Source organism: Ceratotherium simum, chromosome 37 (assembly GCF_057802395.1).
Source record: "Ceratotherium simum simum isolate JZ-2026a chromosome 37, ASM5780239v1, whole genome shotgun sequence".
NCBI classification, from domain to species: Eukaryota; Metazoa; Chordata; class Mammalia; order Perissodactyla; family Rhinocerotidae; genus Ceratotherium; species Ceratotherium simum.
This window is the reverse complement of record NC_141936.1, coordinates 15645741-15666952: the sequence shown is the minus strand read 5'-3', so window position 1 is coordinate 15666952 and position 21212 is coordinate 15645741. Positions and strand designations below refer to the sequence as shown.

The 21212-nt window shown below is 34.4% G+C and overlaps 1 protein-coding gene across 3 annotated transcripts in view; it reads right to left on the bottom strand.

Moving 5' to 3' along the window:
- Positions 1–1596: 1596 nt before the first annotated feature.
- The window catches only part of CUL3 (cullin 3), a 98395-nt gene continuing 78779 nt past the window's right edge, over positions 1597–21212 (bottom strand). For all 3 annotated transcript variants that reach the window (XM_087424756.1, XM_087424757.1, XM_087424758.1), the window contains 4 exons: positions 20426–20560; positions 8945–9131; positions 4894–5039; positions 1597–2076 (listed from right to left, as the gene is read on the bottom strand). In XM_087424756.1, the coding sequence (XP_087280882.1) occupies positions 1945–2076; positions 4894–5039; positions 8945–9131; positions 20426–20560 (600 nt within the window). In that variant the 3' untranslated portion in view covers positions 1597–1944. The remainder of the gene's footprint in view (positions 2077–4893; positions 5040–8944; positions 9132–20425; positions 20561–21212) is intronic.

Here is a 21212-nt window from a genome sequence, read left to right as displayed (position 1 = left end):
AAAGGTGTTATATGTCATTTAACAGGGAATTGAGAGCAATTAAAAATTCTGAAACCTGAAATACCAATCTTTCTGTAAATAAATGCCTTATCATTATAGAAATTCCAATTAAGTAAAATTCACAAAGTGAAATCCTTCAGTTTTCCGTGTTACACCTGACCTACTATCGCTCAAGTATGGTAAAAGTATCCTGAGAATACCGTTCATGATAGTTTTCATCTGTATCTTAACTGCATCATGTAGTGGAAAATGTAGAGATTAAGAGCATAAGGCTTATAATTCTACAGTACAGATGGAGACAAAATTAAATGCAATAAGGGCATGTTTGCAAGTCTAACAGGAAAATTATAACCCAAGACGCATGGGGAAAAATATTTATGTGGAGTTTTTAATCCATATTAGAATTCAGTTGTTGTAACTTGACCATAAAGTTAAACAGAAACCATCTTCTAAGACATACATTCTAATAAATGTATCAACAGTATTGATAGTCAACGAAGGGTCAGTTATTTGAACTTATTAGTAACATTTCATTTTTCTATCCAACAGAAATCTATAGTGGTTTGCCCCAATTACATATCTGAGACATTGTCTTATGAAAACAAAATGAAACAAAATTAAATAAAATTGAAGATAAAAATACTCTGAAGTTAAAATAAAGCAAACTATAATCCTTGGCAGATCAACCAGGTAAAAAACATTGGTGAAAGTTGGAAGCACAGGATAACCAACATGAATCTTCAGCACAAAGCACATCTTTGAAAACATGAAATGATGACTCTTTGGAGGATGATAGCTAAATATCCAAGAATCATCATGTTTGAAAAATATTGCTTAATCACTTTCCAAAACACAGTTAGCTGCAAGAACTGAAGATCTCATTAAAAAATATCAAGGTAATCGTATTTATTGCATCTTTAGAATGCATTTTGAAACAGAAAATTAATAGTGTACCCCAGCTTCACCAAAATATATATTTAAGAAAAGGGGAACCTAAGATATTTATAAACAAAGTATAGACTGTATGTGCTTTTCCAAGGGCCTGAATTAAATATATAACCAGCTGCCAACTTTGTGCTCTGACATACTGAATTAGTGGGTATGTGTATACTAAATTCATTTATTTTTGTCTACAATAAATGAAATATAAACACTGCCCTATACAATCCACTATCAGCAGTGAGTACGACAGCAAAAAATTATTGTACAATTTATACATACTAAAATATTTTCTTTCTCTAGAGATAATGCAGAACAAAACCTAATCATTATAAGACTTAATTTGTGAAATCTCAAATTACAATAGGGAAAAACCAAATCAGGGTGTGTACTGAGCCCAAAACAAAGGTTCCCGGTCATAAGGCTATGAGATTAGTAAGTGCAAGTGATAGAATAAAGCATGCTCAGATTGTAGGCCTGGGTCTCTGCATATTTATCAAACCTTTAAATTAAACAAGACCAGCTAAAGAAAAGCCTGAAGCAGAGCAAGGTAATGGGGAATTGTGTCATTTCTTTCACCCTTTTTGTTACCCAACTTATACAATGCACAAAGTGCTAAGCAACACTACAAAAACACATTTACATCAACACTGAAGACCTGGGGAAATGAAATCCAACAATTTTATTTTAATGAGCTGTATTTTCTAAATTTTTGTTTTATTTTTTCCTGTTTTCATACAGTATTGAAAACAAAACGCGGCACATTCACATTTTCCCGAGGAACTGTAAAGATGATCTCTACAGGGTTAAACGTTGTAAAGCCTGAAGCTCAATCAACTGATGTTGAAAACTCTCAAAGGGAGTAAAGGCTTGATCTGAATGGTCTAGAACATGTACTGTAATTTAACAGAAGAGATGGTCGTCTTAATATTTAATGATTTAAAAGAACTTCCCAGTCCATGCGAAGAGTACAGTCCAAGAAGAAATCAAATTTCTGAGCGCATTTTATGCTACATATGTGTATACTTTGCGATCCTCAGGTGTTCGTGCCAAATATTCTCTCTCAATAAGTCCTTCAATACGTTTCTTAATAACAACTGGACTTGGTAAGAATCGAGCCTTCAACTGCTGAGTTACCTAAAACAGAAGGGAAAAAAAAGTAATTCCCACCAGAAGATTTAAAAAACATATAACATTTCCATATAAAGACACAAAAATTCTTAGCTCTGAATAGAACTGATGTGTTAAGACTCAGATTAAACTTTAGTAATCTGATTACCAAAGTTAAAAATATAGAAAATTAAAAAAAGTTTTATTTGAAAATGTAATATATGGTTAGAACATACCTCCTCACACCAAACTGTGAATGCTCAAGTGGATTAGTAGTTGAATCAGTTGAAATATGTTAGTACGAATGTATACCACACTATAGTTTAACCATACAGTTTAACCATTTTCATGCTATAATCTACTGACTTCTGGGTTACTCTCCCAATTCATACAATTTGGGTAGCGTACATTCTGTAAGTGTGTGTTTAAGAGCACAAACTCTGGACTGGGACTGCCCGATTCAAACCCCGGCTCCCCCACTTAGCAGCGCTAGGACCCTGGGAAAGTTAAACAACAACTGGGTATGTTAAATGAGTTAACAGATGTGATGCTTGAGAATAATGCCCAGTCCTCAGTAAATGCTGCTGTTACTCTTTTCTCCAACTGCTGTCAGCATTCTAGGTATTGTGGTATCAGTAATAATAAAACTGTAAATAATAATAGAGATAATAAAATAAAAATAAAAGTCAGTTTGACTATGTACCATATATCAGTCATTTTGTATATATTGATTTATTTAATGCTCTTAACCCTGCAAGGTAGGTCGTCTCATTTTACCAATGAGGAAAATAAGCCAGAAAGGAAAACTGACAGGAACACGTAGTAAACAGAGCCAGCAGTTAGAGATGAGAATCTAAACCTTTCTGCCTCCCAAGCCCACGCTTTTTCCACTAATCCACCCTGCCCCTCCTGCAGACCATCCATCCACTCATTAGCCAGTTGTTCTTTTACTCCTGTTTGATCAGTTCATTTCCCAAAGCCACAATGGATTGATAATTCTTTGAAATCTGAAACTTCAGTCCTTCACTCTCCAACTAAAATCTATCACCCTTCTAGTACGATCAACTCCAATATCAACCAACATGTTCTCAACCCACCTGAGATCTCTAATCTTCTGACCCTTTCTTCTAAGCTATTAATAACTTATGACCTTACCTCCCTCCTGACAGCGTCTAGACTGCACTCCAGACCACTTTAGCTACACTCTCAACAAGATGCTCAACACCCTGACTCCCTTGGTTCTACTCCATAAACATCCACTCTACACTTACTACATCAGTCAAAATTGGCTCCTCAGTTCCCTGCTGAGTAAAGTTCTAGTTTTTACACCTTTTGTATAGACCAGGAGTCAACAAACTGCAGCCCACTGGCCAAATACAGCCCATTGCCTATTTTTATAAATTCTTACTGGAACACAGCCACACTCATTTATCATCTAGGGTTGTTTTCATGCTACAACTGGCCATTAAAAAAAAAAAAAAAAAAAGCTTGCCTTATCTCTGGTATAGACTGATAACACACACTCATAATATTTGAGTTCAGCAAGTTCCTGAACACTGTAACCTCACATTCCCTTTTACATAAGGAAAAGAGGCTGCACATTTCAGTGTGAAATTCCTCAAACTCCCACCATCTTAGGTATATATATTTATCCATACTTCTGTCCATCCTTGGTTAGCACACACCCTGCACCCTGCCCTGGGTTCTCAGGAAGAGGCATATTTAGTAACATCCCTGTTAACACATCTACCACGCACTGTGTTCTCTACAAATCCTCTCGCCTCTCCTTTTTTAGGCTTTGGTACATCAATTATCCCCTTATCCCATTTTTTTTCCTTTTGTTTTTAAGCATTTCTTCACGATCCTTAGGACATAAACATGCTCAATATCTTCCCATCTAGAAAAGCAAAATCAACTCAAAATCTAATCCTCTACTAGTATTGCTCTCTCTGCCCTTTCCCATGAGCCAACATCTCAAAGGACAAACCACTCCCCTGGTGGTTTCACTTTCATTTACTTGTCAAGGCACTGCCATCGAATGTTCACTCATCAGTCCAATGAAAATGTCTGGGAAAACTAACCAGTCACTTAACTGCCAGTATGTCTGAAGTGTGTACCTGATTTGTTTTTTTCCTGATTTTTGAAATTACTGACCACTCACTCCTTATAATTCTCTTCCTTTGCCATGTGACATAAAGTCAACTGGTACAAAATGGTATTAACTGACATGTGGAACACAGCAGCACACTGCCCTTTCCTTCTGGGTCAAAGGGACCAACTTCTAACCAGCCATTCAAGCCAGAACCCTAAGAGTCCTCCTCAACTCCTCCCTCTTGTTTCCCATGATCAGTCAGTAAACTCTGTCAATTTCACTTCTTATCTGGCTTCATTCAACTCTCTATTCTGATACTTTCTTCAGCCCTAATCATCTCTTACCTCACTATTTCAGTCGGTCCCCCTCACTGGGTCTTCTCTTCCTTAGTTTCTTAATTTGTAATATGTAAGCACTCAATAAATGGTAACAGTTGTTAATATTTAGAAATAAAGGTAGTTTGTTTTACACAAGAGTATTAAATAGCAGTGAAAAGTTTTTTTTATTCTTCATGTGATAATATTCTATTTTTATTTCATTACAAACATATTAGTTCTTAAAGTGTGCACATATTTTGACATACTGCTATGTTTAATTATCAAGAACCATGCTTTTAATAATAAATGTTACCTCACTAGTTTCCTAATTTTAAAATTATATTTTAAATTAGTTGAATATAATACTTTCCTAAATTTAAACTGTTAATATTATTTTGCTTTTTCTACATTAATCCAGTCCTGAAGCGTCCTCACCTCTGCTACTAATACATTGTGTTGCATCTTCTTTCTAGATTTCATTATCCGCACTATAGCAGCTTCTATCTCATGCTTTCTGTCGTCATCTACTTTCTGCCTTGTTTCTTTCCTTTCTGGGTCAGATTCACCTTGTTTGGCAGCAACTAAAAGAGAAATAAAGACATTTATCATGTAATTACCATGTAATTTCAAATGTAAGGAAAAAATGTGGTTTATAGACAAACAACATAATTTAGTATTATCCACAGAGAAAAACCAACTTCAACCTCTGAGTATACACATGTACTTATTAATTCAAGTAAACATTCAAAAAGTGCCTAATTCAATGTTTATTTTAATAAATATTTAACTAATTCTAAAGTATTCTTTTTAAATATTAGGAATTTAATTTTACAGAGATAATAAAACCCATTTTAGTTTTATAGAATACAATGATTCCTTTCCTGGAAGAAAAATGAGAGCCGGAATGTCTTTAGTAGTAAAATTATCAGTAAATAATTTTCATTGCCTGTGACTTCCAGAGGTCCACTAGCATTTTACCACCATGACTCCAAGTTAAACACCACCAAAAATATCTCAGGAGAACACCTGATGTCTTACTAACTCAAAACGTGGCTGTAATCCCTAAGGCTTTAAGAGAAGGTGAGAGTATGTATTATCAAGATTTAGTTAGCTCAATAAATAATTAAAAAGTATCACTAGCATGTCAGTTAAAGGAACTCCATAACAATAAAGTAATTCATTTGTACCCCTCCCCAATTACCTAAAAATTTCTTGTTATATATCTTATTAATTGTTTATGTCACAATCTCATTACCACTAATGCAGACTATATTTCAATCTCAGGAGAAGTTCTTACTCTGTTATTCCCTATAGTCTTCAAGGCAACTGATAAGGGATTAAACATAGAAGTCCTTTTCTCCTACAACTTTACTCTGATTGAAGTAGCAGAGAAAGAAAAATGGTAACTGATTTTTTGTTTATCTAGTCATCAATAGGAGATAGATGTGAAGTTTCTCGAGGCAGAAACTGGAAAATTACAAAAGAACCACGTGGGACACTGCTGACTCAGACATGGGCACACCCACGAGACAGCAAACTGCATAATTCAGAAGATCATTCTGGTGCGCATATCCATTCAGCTGTTTCTAATTAGAATCCTTTGGTTAAGAATTCTGCTTTCAGTGTCTTTTCCCAAGTTAAAGATAATCAATAAGCTCAACAAAAAAAGACTACAGTTAGATTAAAAGGGTCTACTAAGAAAGAATAATGCATTTCCTCAAAAAAGTTAATGTCATAAAAAAAAAGATAAGAGGCCTTAGTTTACATAGAACTAAAGAGACATAAAAATCAATGTAATATGGAAATCTTGATTGAATCTTGGCCAAAAAGTAAGGTATGAAAGGCACTTTTGAGACAAGTGTGGACATGTAAGTATGTGTGGTATATAGATGTTGGAATTATTAATTTTCTTGCATGTGATACAGTATTACAATTACGTGACAAAATGTCTTATTTTAAGGAAGTAGATGTATGCTGAAGTATTTAGGGGGTAAGTGTTATGATGTTTGCAAATTAATTTAAAATGCTGTGGCAAATATATACATATATGGAGGAGAGGAAGAGGGCAGTGGCAAGAGTGCTCGGGCAAATGTGGCAAAATTTTAATAACTCATAAACATAAGTGATGGCCATACTGATGTCCATTCTAGTGTTTTTCACCTTTTCTGTGGATTTGAAAATATTTAAAATAAAAAGTTAGAGGAAAAAAAGAACTTTTTAAACAATCCTTTTGGTTCATCTAGATTTGGTCACCTAAATAGGTATACTCCAAGATAAATGAGAAGATTGTGGTGATACACACTGAGTTATGATGGATTTAAAAATGTGAGGGCAAGAGCTCACTCCTAGAGCCTAGCACAATATTCTGCACTTAAGAAGAGCATAACAGGGGCCAGCCCAGTGGCATAGTGGTTAAGTTCACACGCTCTGCTTCAGTGGCCCGGGGTTTGCAGGTTCGGATCCTGGGCGGCGACCTACACACTGCTCATCAAGCCATGCTGTGGCAGCAACCCACATGCAAAATAGATGAAGATGGGCACAGATATTAGCTCAGGACAAATCTTCCTCACCAAAACAAAAAAAAAAAGAACAACAACAACATAACAGAGGTGTCTGCTTGTGTTAAGTAGGTACTTATGCAGCTAGACGTGTGTGTCGGGGGAAGATGAGTGGTGGTGGTGGGGAAGACTGTCACCTATGGGAATTGTTGTGAATTACAATGAATCTAATTCTTTTCAAAGACTGTTATTTGAGTAATACTTTTAAGTTCTTTCCTTGAACTTCTATTTATTAACTACAGTAAAAATCAACACAGGTAAGGTCAGAGTCTCTGAGTATTTGATTATGAGGCCTGAGAACTTTCTAAAAAAAGGCAAACGTATTTTGACAACTTAAGAAAACCGATGTGGTCATAAGAACACTTATCCCCACAGAGAGAAAATTTTAACTAATACAAAATATCAGTAAGAACCAACATAATCTAAGTACCATTCCAAAATGAAAAACATCATTTCTTTACAGGATTTTATAGCCGAAGAAAACCTTAAGAGATCATCTAGTCAAATTCCCCATCATACATAACTATATTCCTATTTTAATCAGATCTAAAATACTATAAACACACACATACACACACATAACACCAAAAATTAAAAATCCATATATATAATAATAACAATAATATCTGACATATGCCTATTGCTAGGCATGATGGGATCTGGGATTACAAAGACAGTTACTCATTTAGGGTAGGTAGGGTGAGGGTAGATAAATCACATATAGATTACGTATCATACATCTTCTTTTAAATCTAGGATACAAACAAGTGCTGAAATCCAAAACCTGTATCTGCCCAAAACTATAAAGTCACATGCCTTGCACTGGGGGAAAAAAGATATTTTGTTCCATGACTCTCCTTAACACAGTTCTGTTTTATTTTTAATATACATCTGTGTCCCAAAGACATGGAGCCAATTTTGGTGATGAAGACAGTGATACGGTGTGCAACTACATGACAAAGTCGCCATGGCTTTTAACAGTGACACCACCCTGCTTCACAAAGCATACATATCCAATCAGGGCCAAAAACGAAAACAAAAGTATGTATATAAAGTTCTTGAATCAACATACTTTGGCAATCAATTGTATATTTAACATTAAAATAATTTTTAAAAGATTTTATCATTAATGTATGATGTAAATATAATTTTTTTAAAATCAGAAAATTGAAGTCATTTAGAAAATTTATCTTATTTTAAATACTGTTTTACACAGATATATTAGGTGTAATGGATGAATCAGTACCGAGAAGCTTATCTAATACTAGTTTCGAAACCAGGTAGCAAACTACATTACAGTTTTAAACATCAACAAAGGTGGAGTGCCTTTTTCCCCCTTAACTACACAGAAAATATACATCTTAAATATACAATAAATAGGATGTTCCTTATCAACTTAAAAAACAAGGCCATACTAAAAAACTATTCACAAGAGGGTGATTTCCATGTTTTTGAGTTAGAGAGATAATATGGGTTTTAAGGATTTGAAATTTAAAAAAATATTTATCAAAATATAAATAGCTGCATCTAAACATCAAACTTTAGACAGATAATTCTCAATCTTGAGAAATCCAGAAATCAGTTTTAAAAATAGATGTTCAGTGACTATTAGTTAACCCAACCAGTTAAAACAATTATTTTTTAAGTACTAATATGTTCACAGAATTGCATTTCACTTGTCAAAAACCAAATGGAAATAAGTACCTTGTTCACATTATGAACTACTTTTTTAAAGGCTTACTGTACTTGGAGTCAACTGCATTTTAATGGGAACATGTCAATAAAAGCTGCTTTATTTCTTAAGCCTATGTGTCATGCAGCACCAGAAAAGCATTATTTTTAAAGATAAAAATCCAACAGATAACAGTCTTTATTTTTAGAGAAAAAAATACAATTTTTTTAAAGAGGAAAAATATGATTCCAGATACCTGTTTGAATCTTGACTCTGTGTAGTTTGGATGTGAACTGATCATTAACTGTAAATATGTGACCATTTTCTATTTCCTTTGACTTGGGTTCTTTTGTAAGAACCCGCTGCGTTGGTTTACCACAGGCGAGGGACTGCAGGGCTCTGACAAGTTCTCTTTCAGGGATATCTGTCTCTTGTTGAATTTCCTGAAATTTCATCAGATTGACATCATTAGACTTTTTGAAAGATTAAAGTAGATAAGTTCATTAGTAAGTAAAATTGACCAAGCAGTAGTTAAAGTTAATTCCATTAAAGAAATAATTCATAACAAAGAATTCCCTGATTATTATGACATGTCACTAAAACCTCACTTATTTGAACAAACTAGAGAAAAAAGTGATTCAAATTACAAAATATTGAAAAGATGTACTTTTTTGTTTTAGGAGCTATAAGGCCTAGTCTAAAAATGTCATCCAGGGGGCCGGCCCTGTGGCCTAGTGGTTAAGTTGAGCTTGCTCTGTTTCGGCGGCCTGGGTTTGCGGGTTCAGATCCCAGGCGCAGACCCACACCACTCTTGTCAGCCATGCTGTGGTGGCAACCCACATACAAAATGGAGGAAGACTGGCAAAGATGTTAGCTCAGGGTGAACCTTCCTCAAGCAAAAAAAGAGGAAGATTGGCAACAGATGTTAGCTCAGGGCGAATCTTCCTCAGCAAAAAAAAAAAAAAAAAAAAAAAGTCATCTAGAGAAATTATTAGGGACCTGCTTTGATATTTAGGTAAAAATAAAGTGTTAACCAACATATGACTGCTTATCTTAGAAATATTCTACAATCTTCCAAGTTTACCCATGTTACTCTTACTTAGCAACTTCTTTCACAGAAAGCAGCAAAGTGAGCCTGAGCTAAAGCTTTCTATTACACAATCAAAATTTACAATCCAAGGTGACCACATTTACTGCCTGTATGACCAAATGAAAAAAAAAAAAATTAAATATCTGGTAATTAATACTAAACATGAAAGGCAATAAGAAATCTGTTTTGAAGTGCTTGCAATAATTTTTGCTACATATTATGGTACGAATAAAATGCAGTAAATCAAGGAAAAAGCAGTTTAGGAAAGAATGAATAGATAATTTTTTAATTCATTATACTCTTCTTAGGTCAATGGGACAGTAGGAGAATTGTACACGTATATGATTTAGTTCCTACACTTCTGCAGGGATGTATGATGCAACAAGTCTTCACAACGGGATACACTGCTTTGACTCAACATACAAAGCTGTTTCTTTCTCAAAAGCAGCTCAGTTTCATACCGTTGTGGTCAGAAAAGATGCTTGGTATTATTTCAATCTTCTTAAATTTATGGAGACTTGTTTTGTGGCCTAATATGTGATCAATCCTGGAGAATGTTCCACGTGCATTTGAAAAGAACGTGTATTCTTCGGTTTTTGGATGGAATGCTCTGTCTATATCTACTAGGTCCATCTGTTCTAGTGTGTCGTTTAAGGCCAATGTTTCCTTATTGGTCTTCTGTTTGGATGATCTATCCGTTGGTGTAAGTGGAGTGTTCAAGTCCCCTACTATTATTGTGTTACTGTCTATTTCTGTTTTTATGTCTGTTAATAACTGCTTTACATATTTAGGTGCACCTACATTGGGAGCGTAGAGGGGAAGGGGGGAGGCAGGAGGGTGAAAGGGATAATTGGGCACATGTGTGTGGTGATGGGTTGTAATTAGTATTTTGGTGGTGAACATGATGTAATCTATGCAGAAACAGAAGTACAATGACGTACACCTGAAACTTTTACAATGTTATAAACCAATGTTACTGCAATAAACACAAAATTAAAAAAAACAAGCAGCTCAGGAAGAATGGGCAAGAAGATAGTGCCATTCAGGTCACATAACTGCTGTGGAGAGAGCCATTCTCCCTTTCACAAGAGTCTCAGCAACAGGTTTGTCTAAAGGACTGTCAGGGAAGTGAGGACTGGGAGAAATGAGAACTTCAGTAATGATGATGCACACTCCTTTGCTTCAAATGATCTCTGGTTATGTCTACCCACTGCAGACATCTCAAAAACTATAAATGTTAATCCCAGCAAATTAACCAGGTGCTATCAATTATTAGAATGTTGATCGTAATTATGTACATGCTGAAAGTGACTTATTTTCATATCTTATTGTTTAATCATATTCAAAGAACCAGAAATATCTTCTTAGGTGATATTTCATACTTATAGCTCATTCCCAGAGGTAACTATTGCAATTCAATTGAATCCTTCTATGCCTTTTCCTCTACATCTACATATAAACACATGAATACAAATACACACATACACACGCATGTATATAAACACGCCCAGCTACACATCAGTATTAATGTTAAACATAAATGGGATCATATCATATGAATTCTTCTATTAATTTCTTGGAGATTTTTCATCTTAGCATAAAGAGATTAAAACCAGGGAACTCCCCAGTACTGCTCTATTACAACATGAATGGAGACTAACATTATATCCAATTTTGTAATGGAACATGCATTTCTGTCTTGAGCACAAAAGCCAGGTTTTCTGAAGCAGATTTCTAAAAATGCACCTCTCTCCTTAAAGTTATAAAAATTTTATATTTGATAGATACTGACAAACTGCCTTTCATGTTTACTATTTAACTTCACAACAGTCTATGAGTATCCATTCTCTCCACCCTCAGCACAGAATTTTTTTTCTTCTGCCCATCTGTTGGGCTAAAAATGGTATCTCATTATTTTAATTTGTACTTCCATGACCAACAGGAGAAAAAATATCATCTTTTTATAAGATATTTGTTATTTTTCCATGCTTTGTCTAATCATACTCCTTCCATGCTTTTCTATTCAATTATTTGTTTTTGTATTGATTTATTGGTGCTCTTTATATATTATGGTTTCAATTCTGTTATATGTTGTGAATAATTTCTCTTGGTGTCTTTACCTCTTCTAACTTATGATATTTCATCACATAGATGTTTTATTATTAGTCTTCACGTGGTTAAATCTATCAGTCTTTTCCTTTGTGGTTTATGTATAGGCTTGAAAAAAGGCCTTTCTCATATCAAGCTTATCAAAATATTCTATGTTTTCTTCTATTACTTTTACAGATTTATGCCTAGATTTATCTGGAATTTGATTTTGTATTTGATATGACATATGGAACTAAGGTCCCATACTACTCTCCCCACATTCCCACAAATGAAGCAGCAAGTATTTTAATTCATTTTGGTTAGAAAGGGCAAATTTATCATACCCAAAACACCTCTTTCTATATTAATCTGTTTCTGGACTCTATTTGTTCAAATGAACTATTTGTCTGCACACGTTAAAAACAACTTTAGCTTTAAGGTATGTTTTCATATTAGAACAAATTCCTTCCCCTGTTGCTGGGCTTTCCCACCCAAAACCCCTCTCCCTCAAAAAAATAGTTTTGCCTATTCTTGTGCATTTTCTTGTCCAGATGAATTCTGGGATCAGCTTGTAAAGTTTCATAGAAAACAAATCTTTTGCAGATTTTAATTAGGATTTCATTGAATTTATAGGCGACAAAAAAACAATAACTCCTTTTCAAGTGCACGTGGAACATTCTCAAAGATAGACCATATGTTGGGAAACAAAGCAAGCCTCAATAAATTCAAAAAGACTGAAATCATATCAAGCATCTTTTCTGACCAAAATGCTATGAAACTTGAAATCAACTACAAGGAAAAAGATGGGAAAGCCACAAATATGTGGAGATCAAGCAACATGCTACTGAACAACTGTTGGATCAATGAAAAAAATCAAAGGAGAAATCAAAAAATACCCAGAAACAAATGAAAACGAAAATACAACATACCCATATTATGAGATGCAGCAATAGTGGTACTAAGAGGGAAATTTATAGCAATACAGGTCTACCTCAACAAATAAGAAAAATCTCAAATAAACAAGCTCACTCTATACCTCAAAGAACAAGAACAAACAAAGCCCAAAGCCAGTAGAAGGAAGCAAATAATAAAAATCAGAGCAGAAATAAATGAAATAGAGACTAAAAAACAATAGAAAGGATCATTGAAACTAAGAGCTGGTTCTTTGAGAAGATAAACAAATTGACAAACCCTTAGCCAGACTCACTAATAACAAAAACAGAGAAGACTCAAATAAATAAAATCAGAAATGAAAGAGGAGAAATTACAATGGACACCACAGAAATACAAAGGATTATAAGAGAACATTTGAAGAAAAGTTATACACCAACAAACTGGATAACGTAGAAGAAATGGATAAATTCTTGGAATCATACAACCTTCCAAAACTGAGTCAAGAAGAAATAGAGAATCTGAATAGACCAACCACAAGCAAAGACATTGAAACAGTATCAAAATCTTCCCAAAAAACAAAAGTCCAGGATCCGATGGCCTCTCTGGTGAATTCTACCAAATATTCAAAGAAGATTTAATTCCCATCCTTCTCAAACTATTATGAAAAATTGAAGAGGATGTGACTCATCCTAACTCATTTTATGAGGCCGACGTTATCCTGATCTAACACCAGACAAGGACAACACAAAAAAAGAAAATTACTGGCCAATAGCCCAGATGAACATAGATGCAAAAATCCTCAACAAAATAATAGCAAATTGAATACAACAATACATTAAAAAGATCATATACCATGATCAAATGAGATTTATTCCAGGAATGCAGGAATGGTTCAACATTCACAAATCAACGTGATACAGCACACTAACAAAATGAGGAATAAACATCACATGATCACCTCAATAGACGCAGAGAAAGCATTCGACAAGATCCAACACCCATTTATGATAAAAACTCTAAACAAAATGGGTATAGAAAGAAAGTACCTCAACATAATAAAGGCCATATATGATAAATCCACAGCCAACATCACACTCAACAGAAAAAAACTGAAAGCCATTCCTCTGAGAACAGGAACAAGGCAAGGATGCCCACTCTCACCACTCTTATTCAACATGGTACTGGAAGTCTTAGCCAGAGCTATTAGGCAAGAAAAAGAAATAAGAGGGATCCAAATTGGAAAGGAAGAAGTGAAACTGTCACTATTTGTGGATGCCATGATTCTGTATATGGAAAACTCTACGGAATTCACCTATTAGAAGTAATCAACAAATACAGTAAAGTTGCAGGATACAAAATCAACATACGAAAATCAGTTGCATTTCTCTACACTAATAATGAACTAGCAGATAGTCAAGACGACAATCCCATTTACAATTGTGACAAAAAGAATAAAATATCTAGGAATAAATTTAACCAAGGAAGTGAAAGACCTATACACTGAAAACTATAAGACATTATTGAAAGAAACCGAAAAAGACAAAGAAATGGAAAGATATTCCATGCTCATGGATTGGAAGAATAAACATAGTTAAAACGTCCATATTACCTAAAGCAATCTACAGATTCAATGCAATCTCAATCAGAATCCCAATGACATTCTTCATGGAAACAGAACAAAGAACTCTAAAATTTATATAGAACAACAAAAGACCCTGAGTAGCCAAAATAATCCTGAGAAAAAAGGCCAAAGTTGGAGGTATCACACTCCCTGAATTCAAATTATAGTATAAGGCTATAGTAACCAAAACAGCATGGCACTGGCAGAAAAACAGATACACAGATCAATGGAATAGAACTGAGAGCCCAGAAATAAAACCACACATCCATGGACAGCTAATATTGACAAAGGAGCCAAGAACATACAATGGAGAAAGAAGAGTCTCTTCAATAAGTGGTGTTGGGAAAACTAGACAGCCACATGCAAAAGAATCAAACTAGACCATTATCTTACACCATATATAAAAATTAACTCAAAATGGATTAAAGTCTTGAATGTAGGACCTGACACTGTAAAACTCCTGGAAGAAAATATAGGCAGTACACTTTTTGACATCAGTCTTAGCAGTATCTTTTCAAATACCATGTCTACTCAGGCAAGGGAAACAAAAGAAAAAATAAACAAACCAGACTACATCAGATTAAAAATCTTCTGCAAAGCAAAGGAAACCATCAACATAATGAAAAGACAACTTCCCAAATGGGAGAAAGTATTTGCAAATCACATATCCAATAAGGGGTTAATTTCCAAAATATATAAAGAACTCATACAACTCAATAACAAAAATATGAACAACTCGATCAAAAAATGGGCAGAGGATACGAATAGACATTTTTCCAAGAAGATATACAGATAGCCAACAGGCACATGAAAAGATGTTCAACATCAATAATTATTAGGGAAATGCAAATCAAAACTACAATGAGGTATCACCTCACCGTCTGTCAGAATGGCTTTAATTAACAAGACAAGAAATAACATGTGTTGGAGAGGATGTGGAGAAAAGGGAACCCTCATATACTGCTGCTGGGAATGCAAACTGGTGCAGCCACTATGGAAAATAGTATAAAGATTTCTCAAAAAACTAAAAATAGAAATACCATATGATCCAGCTATTCCACTACTGGGCATTTATCCAAAGAATATGAAAATCAACAATTGAAAAAGATTTATGCACCCCTACGTTCATTGCAGCATTATTCATAATAGCAAGACATGGAAGCAACCCAAATGCCCATCAACCGATGAATGGATAAAGAAGATGTGGTGTATATATACAATCATGCCATTTGTGATGACACAGATGGGTCTTGAGAGTATTATGTTAAGTGAAATAAGTCAGACAGAAAAAGATAAATACCATATGATTTCTCTCACATGTGGAAGATAAACACACAGATAAGGAGAACAGATTACTGGTTACCAAAGGAAAAGGGGATGGGGGAGGGCTATAGGGATAAAGAGGCACTTGCGTATGGCAACAGATAAAAATTAGACTAGTGGTGGTGAACATGATGCAGTCTATACAGAAACTGAAATACAATAATGTATACCTGAAATTTACACCATGTTAAAAGCCAATACGATCTCAATAAAATTAAAAACAAATAAGTCCTTTATAAAAGGTACATTTACCCTTTCATATTCTTTTGCTTTTATTGCCTTTTTGGTGTAAGTCTTCTACCTTTCTTGTTAGACTGATTCCTAGGAAGATTATGATTCTTATTAAAACATCCCTCGCCTCATGTCATTTTCTGATTAATTCTGACTTATAGAAAAGTTGATTTTTCAATTTTTTCAGAGAGTGGTTTCTCATTTGATTATCATAGTTGACAATCATAGTGTCTACAAATTTTGTCAACTCCTGATATTTATGTCACCCCGTTTTCTTTTCTTAGTGTGTCAGGACCTGCAGAACAAGGCTGAGTAGCAGCAGTAAAAGCAGGTACCCTAACTTGTTCCTAACTTCATTGGGAAGGTCTAATATTTTACACTAACTACTGCTTGCTTAGGGCTCTCATCAGATACACCCTTATGACATTAAGGGCATTTCATTCTATTCTTAGGTGGTTAAGAGTCCCCCACCCTGGAAATAAAGAACGGAGACTGAGTTTTATCAAATGCTCTTTGTACATCTGTATAGACCATGAATTGACTTTCTCCTTGAAATGGTGTCTGGCAACACAGCAAGTGCTCAGTTAATTTTAGTATTATTATTATAAAATCTTAATAACTGTATGTTAAATTCCTTTTTTGTATTCCAGGGATAAATCCTATTTGGACACAGTGGATTCTTTCAATACACTGCTGAATATGACTTGCTAATATTTTATTTAAGATTTGTGTATTATGTTTAATAACTATAGCTTTCTTTTTCTCGCTTGTACTTTCCTTGTTCAGTTCTAGTAATAAGGTTACGCCAGCCTCAGTTATTTCCCAAGAGCAATATTTGTGTTTTGCTTTCTGAGTTCAAAGTTCTCTGTACAGCCTTCAATTTGATTTGCTAATTGTGTTACTTAAGTCTTCTATATCTTGCCCCCCTTTTTTATTGTCTGGTCAGTCAGTACATTTGTGATGGATTTCTATAGAAGTGTCCGTTTCTCCCTGTACCCTCAACCATTTTCCTTTCTATATTGTGAAGTTTTGTTATTAATGATTGTTGTTAACTTCTCGATAAAATATCAATTATCACTGTTGTTTAATGGTAATTTAATAACTTAAATTCTACTGTCTAACATTAATTTTGGTACTGTCCACAATTAGTTTTTATATTTCAGACTCATTCTCAGAAAATCTTAAAAAGTATAATGAAGAACATTTACAAAAATATGTATTAGTAAATATCTATACCTCTTTCAAAAACCAAATGCTTGACACTAAAATCCAAGGCATAGACTACCACTGTATATATTTCCCGATTGTAGCTGTTCTAAATTACAATATGGACTTCTATTCATTCAAAAAATATATATAAAAAGAGGAAAAAGCCTCAGCAGCCTGACTATTATGGATTAAATGTGACACTACAAATAAATGTCCCTTTTTGTAGGCAGTTTCCAAGATGGGCCACAATGACCCTCGTATGTTTTACCTTGTGTGGTCTCCTCAGTACAACAGGGCTGACTTGGGTGACCAAGAAACGGAGGAAGTGACAGTATGTGACTTCCAAGGGTAGGTCATAAAGGCACTGCAGGAGCTACCTGGGTCTCCTGGATTGCTTGCTCAAGGGAAAGCTAGCCACCATGGGGCAAGGACAGTCACACAGCCATGTGGTAAGGTCCATGTGGAAAGAAACGAAGACCCCTTACCAACAGCCAAAACGAACTTGCCAGCCATGTGGAAGAAAGCGTATACCAACAGCCTGGAAGTGTATTTGCCAGCCTTAGACAAACATTAGGTGACTGAAGCCCCAGCTGACATCCTAATGCAACCTCATGAGAGATTCTGAGCCAGAACCACCCAACCCAACCCCTCTTGAATCCCTCAACTCACAGAAATCACAAAAGATAATGAATTGTTAGCACCTGTTTTAAACCACTAAGTTTTGAGATTTCTTAAGTAGCATTAAATAACTAATATATCATCTTACTGAACTCATAAAGAAAGAATATTTAAAGATAAAAGATCAGCTTCCTTTAAAATTATTAAAGTTAAATACTTTTAACTATCTCCTCTAATTTGTGGATATGATTTCTGTAAAAGAGTTGGCTAATAAAACTTACACAGTAGAATACAGCAAAATACATGGTGTGAGTAAAGACAACTTCATGTGCCTTCTCACCATGTCCCCAGTTCGAGACACAAGTAGCCAGAAGGCTTTGGAGCCATAGGAATGGCATTTTCCATATGCCATTATGTTCAGGCTTCTGGTTTGTGACTGAGCTAAAATTTGAAATATTAGAGGAATTTTACTTAATTTTACCTTCTACTTAATAACCATTCACCAGCATCAATAATCTCAAGTCAGTTGGGAAACGGAAAAGTAAGCTTGAACCACTAAAATTACTAGCAAGTCTAAAAATTACTTTAGAAAATGAATTCATGTTTTTGTTTATCCCGTTATTTTTGCCAGCTCTTTACAAACTAGGACTCTGAAAACCAACTCTAGCATTTATCAAGTAGCTTATTTTGCTTAAAATATATTATCTACCCATGAGAGCTGTAGATTAAAACATCCAAGCTGTTAGAGAGAATTTAATTCCACCTCTGTTTGAAAAGGCTTACAATGTTTGAGTAAGGTACTCAATACTTGCTTAATCAATATTCTTGGCACTCAATCACATATAATTTATGATTGAAAATTAAGATTATTCCCTGGGTAAGGTACACCTGGAAATATGTAAGAACAAAACCTCTTGACTTTGCCACTGACCTAAAACACTTGGGTTTCAAAACGTTTCCTTGGGGTGTATCACATAAAAATGGCCATTTCTTAATTATATCCATCACATAAATGGAAGTATGGAAATGAGTATTAAAATAGGCCTGGAATTTAATTTTGCTCTTAATTTCAAACTTCAAACTTATTTCTTCCTATGGTCACCTATGTGTAAAACAGGCATAAGGATCAACACTGAAATCAAAGAAACAGATCAGAGAGTGCAGAAACAGACCCACACATATACAGTCAATTGATTTTTTTAATACAAGTGCCAAGGTAATTCAAAGGGAAAAGAAGAGTGCTTTTGACAAATGATGCTGGAAGGAACAATTGATTATCTGTGTATGCGGGAAAATAACTCTAAATCTTTACCTGTAACCATGCAAAAAAAATTCCTTACCTCTAATCATACAAAAAAATTAACTTGAAATTCATCACAGACCTAAACATAAAAGCTAAAACTATAAACTGCTTAGAACAAAACACAGAAGAAAATCTTTGCAACCTCAGGGTAGCCAATAATTTCTTAGATAGTAAGAATAATAATTTCTTTTGATACTTCAAAAGCACAAACTATAAAAGGAAAAAAGTGGCAACTGGACTTTGTCCATATTAAAAAATCCTGCTCTTCGAAACATACCATTAAGAAAATGAAAAGGCAAGCGACAGACTGTGAGAAAATAGTCACAGCACACAGATCTGACAAACGATTTGTACCTAGAATTTATAAAGAGCTTTTAAACAACTCAATAAAGATATAAACAGACCCCTCACCAGACATGTAAGTGGCATACGAACACATAAAAGATGCTCAGCATCATCAGTCATCAAGAAAGGCAAATTAAATCCCCAATGAGCTATAATTACACACCACTAAAATGGCTAAAATTAAAAAGACTGACAGTACACAATTTTGGAGAGGATGTGGGGCAACAGGAACTCTCCCACACTACTGGCAGGAATGTAAAATGGTACAATCACTTTGGGACACAATTTGACAGTTTCTTAAAAAGTTAAACATATAGCTCTATTCATAACAGCCTAAATCTGATAGCAATTCAAATGTCCACCGACAGCTGAATGGATAAAGAAAACACAGTAGAGCGAAACATATAATAGATTAGCATTCAGCAATAAAAAGGAATGAACTACTGAAACTATACATGCAATAACATGAATGAATCTCAAAAATCTTATGATACGTGGAAGAGGCTGGACAAAAATAACACACTACATTATCCATTTATATGAAATTCTAGAAAGACAAAACTAATCTATAGTGATATAAAGCAGATCAGTGGCTGCCTAGGTCTAGGGATAGTGTGAGGGAATTGACTGCAAAGGAGTATTAAAATTTTGGGGGGGGGGGTAATATTCTATATCTTGATTGTGATGGTAGTTACACAGGTACATACATCTGTTAAAATTCACAAAATTGTGCACTTAGATGTGGTATATGTTTTATTATATAAAATTTATACTTCAATAAAGTTGATTTTAAAAAACCAAATCAAACATGACCCAATAACTGTATGATGTTCATGTAGTTCCACAGCCCATGGAACTATTAAGCTGTTTTCTCTAATGGCACTCAAAGGTTGAGTATAAATAATAATACTCAAATAATAATAACTCTAAAGGTTACTCTAATAAGAAAGACTCAAGTAACAGGTGAGAATTAAAAATAATACAATTTGTTAAAATTTATATAACCAACCCATACCTCAAACGTGTATTTTTCTCTATTATTAAAGAGCATTAATATGGTCATCTGGAAAGTGGAGACTTGCAGTATGTGCTTCCGTGTATTAGAGCCAGTTACTTGTGCCCCTCCAACACCAACTTCAGATCCATCTTCCTGTTTCATTTTTTAAAAAATATAAACAAGACATAATTACTGGTAACTTTAATAGTATGTTTAAGAAATAAACTCTGTAACGTTCAACTCCCCTTAACAAAACTACATAACTTATTCCTATATAAAAAAGAAATGTCATTTAAAAAATGTGTTATGTGTGTACACACATACGCACGCACACAAAGTATTTATTTAGGATTGTTTTTTTTTCCATTGTAAATAATTTTTAATGTATCTGAGCAAGTAATGAACCAATAATTCCTTATATTTACAGCCAAGATTATTTTAACAGTTGCACAATGGGATAATAATGGACTTATAAGACATCACTGCCATTATACCACTACCAAAAGTATCAGGGTTAGGTTTCTTTTTGTGTGGTCTGATCACAGTAAGAGCTCAAATAATACCACAGGATAGGGGGAAAAAACCTCTGCTATCCTTAAAGCCTGTTTCTGCTCTATAATTTAAGAAGCACAAAGTAGAAATTTAAGTCTTCAACAATTAACATATGAATTGTTTTTAAAACCTACTGATCTGTTTAAAAAAACTTCAAAAAATAACATGGTTAGAAAAAAAAATCTCTTTAAAACAAAAAGAAGCAGTAATTAAAAGCTGAGTTCTTTAATATCCTTGACCCTCCCACTTACAC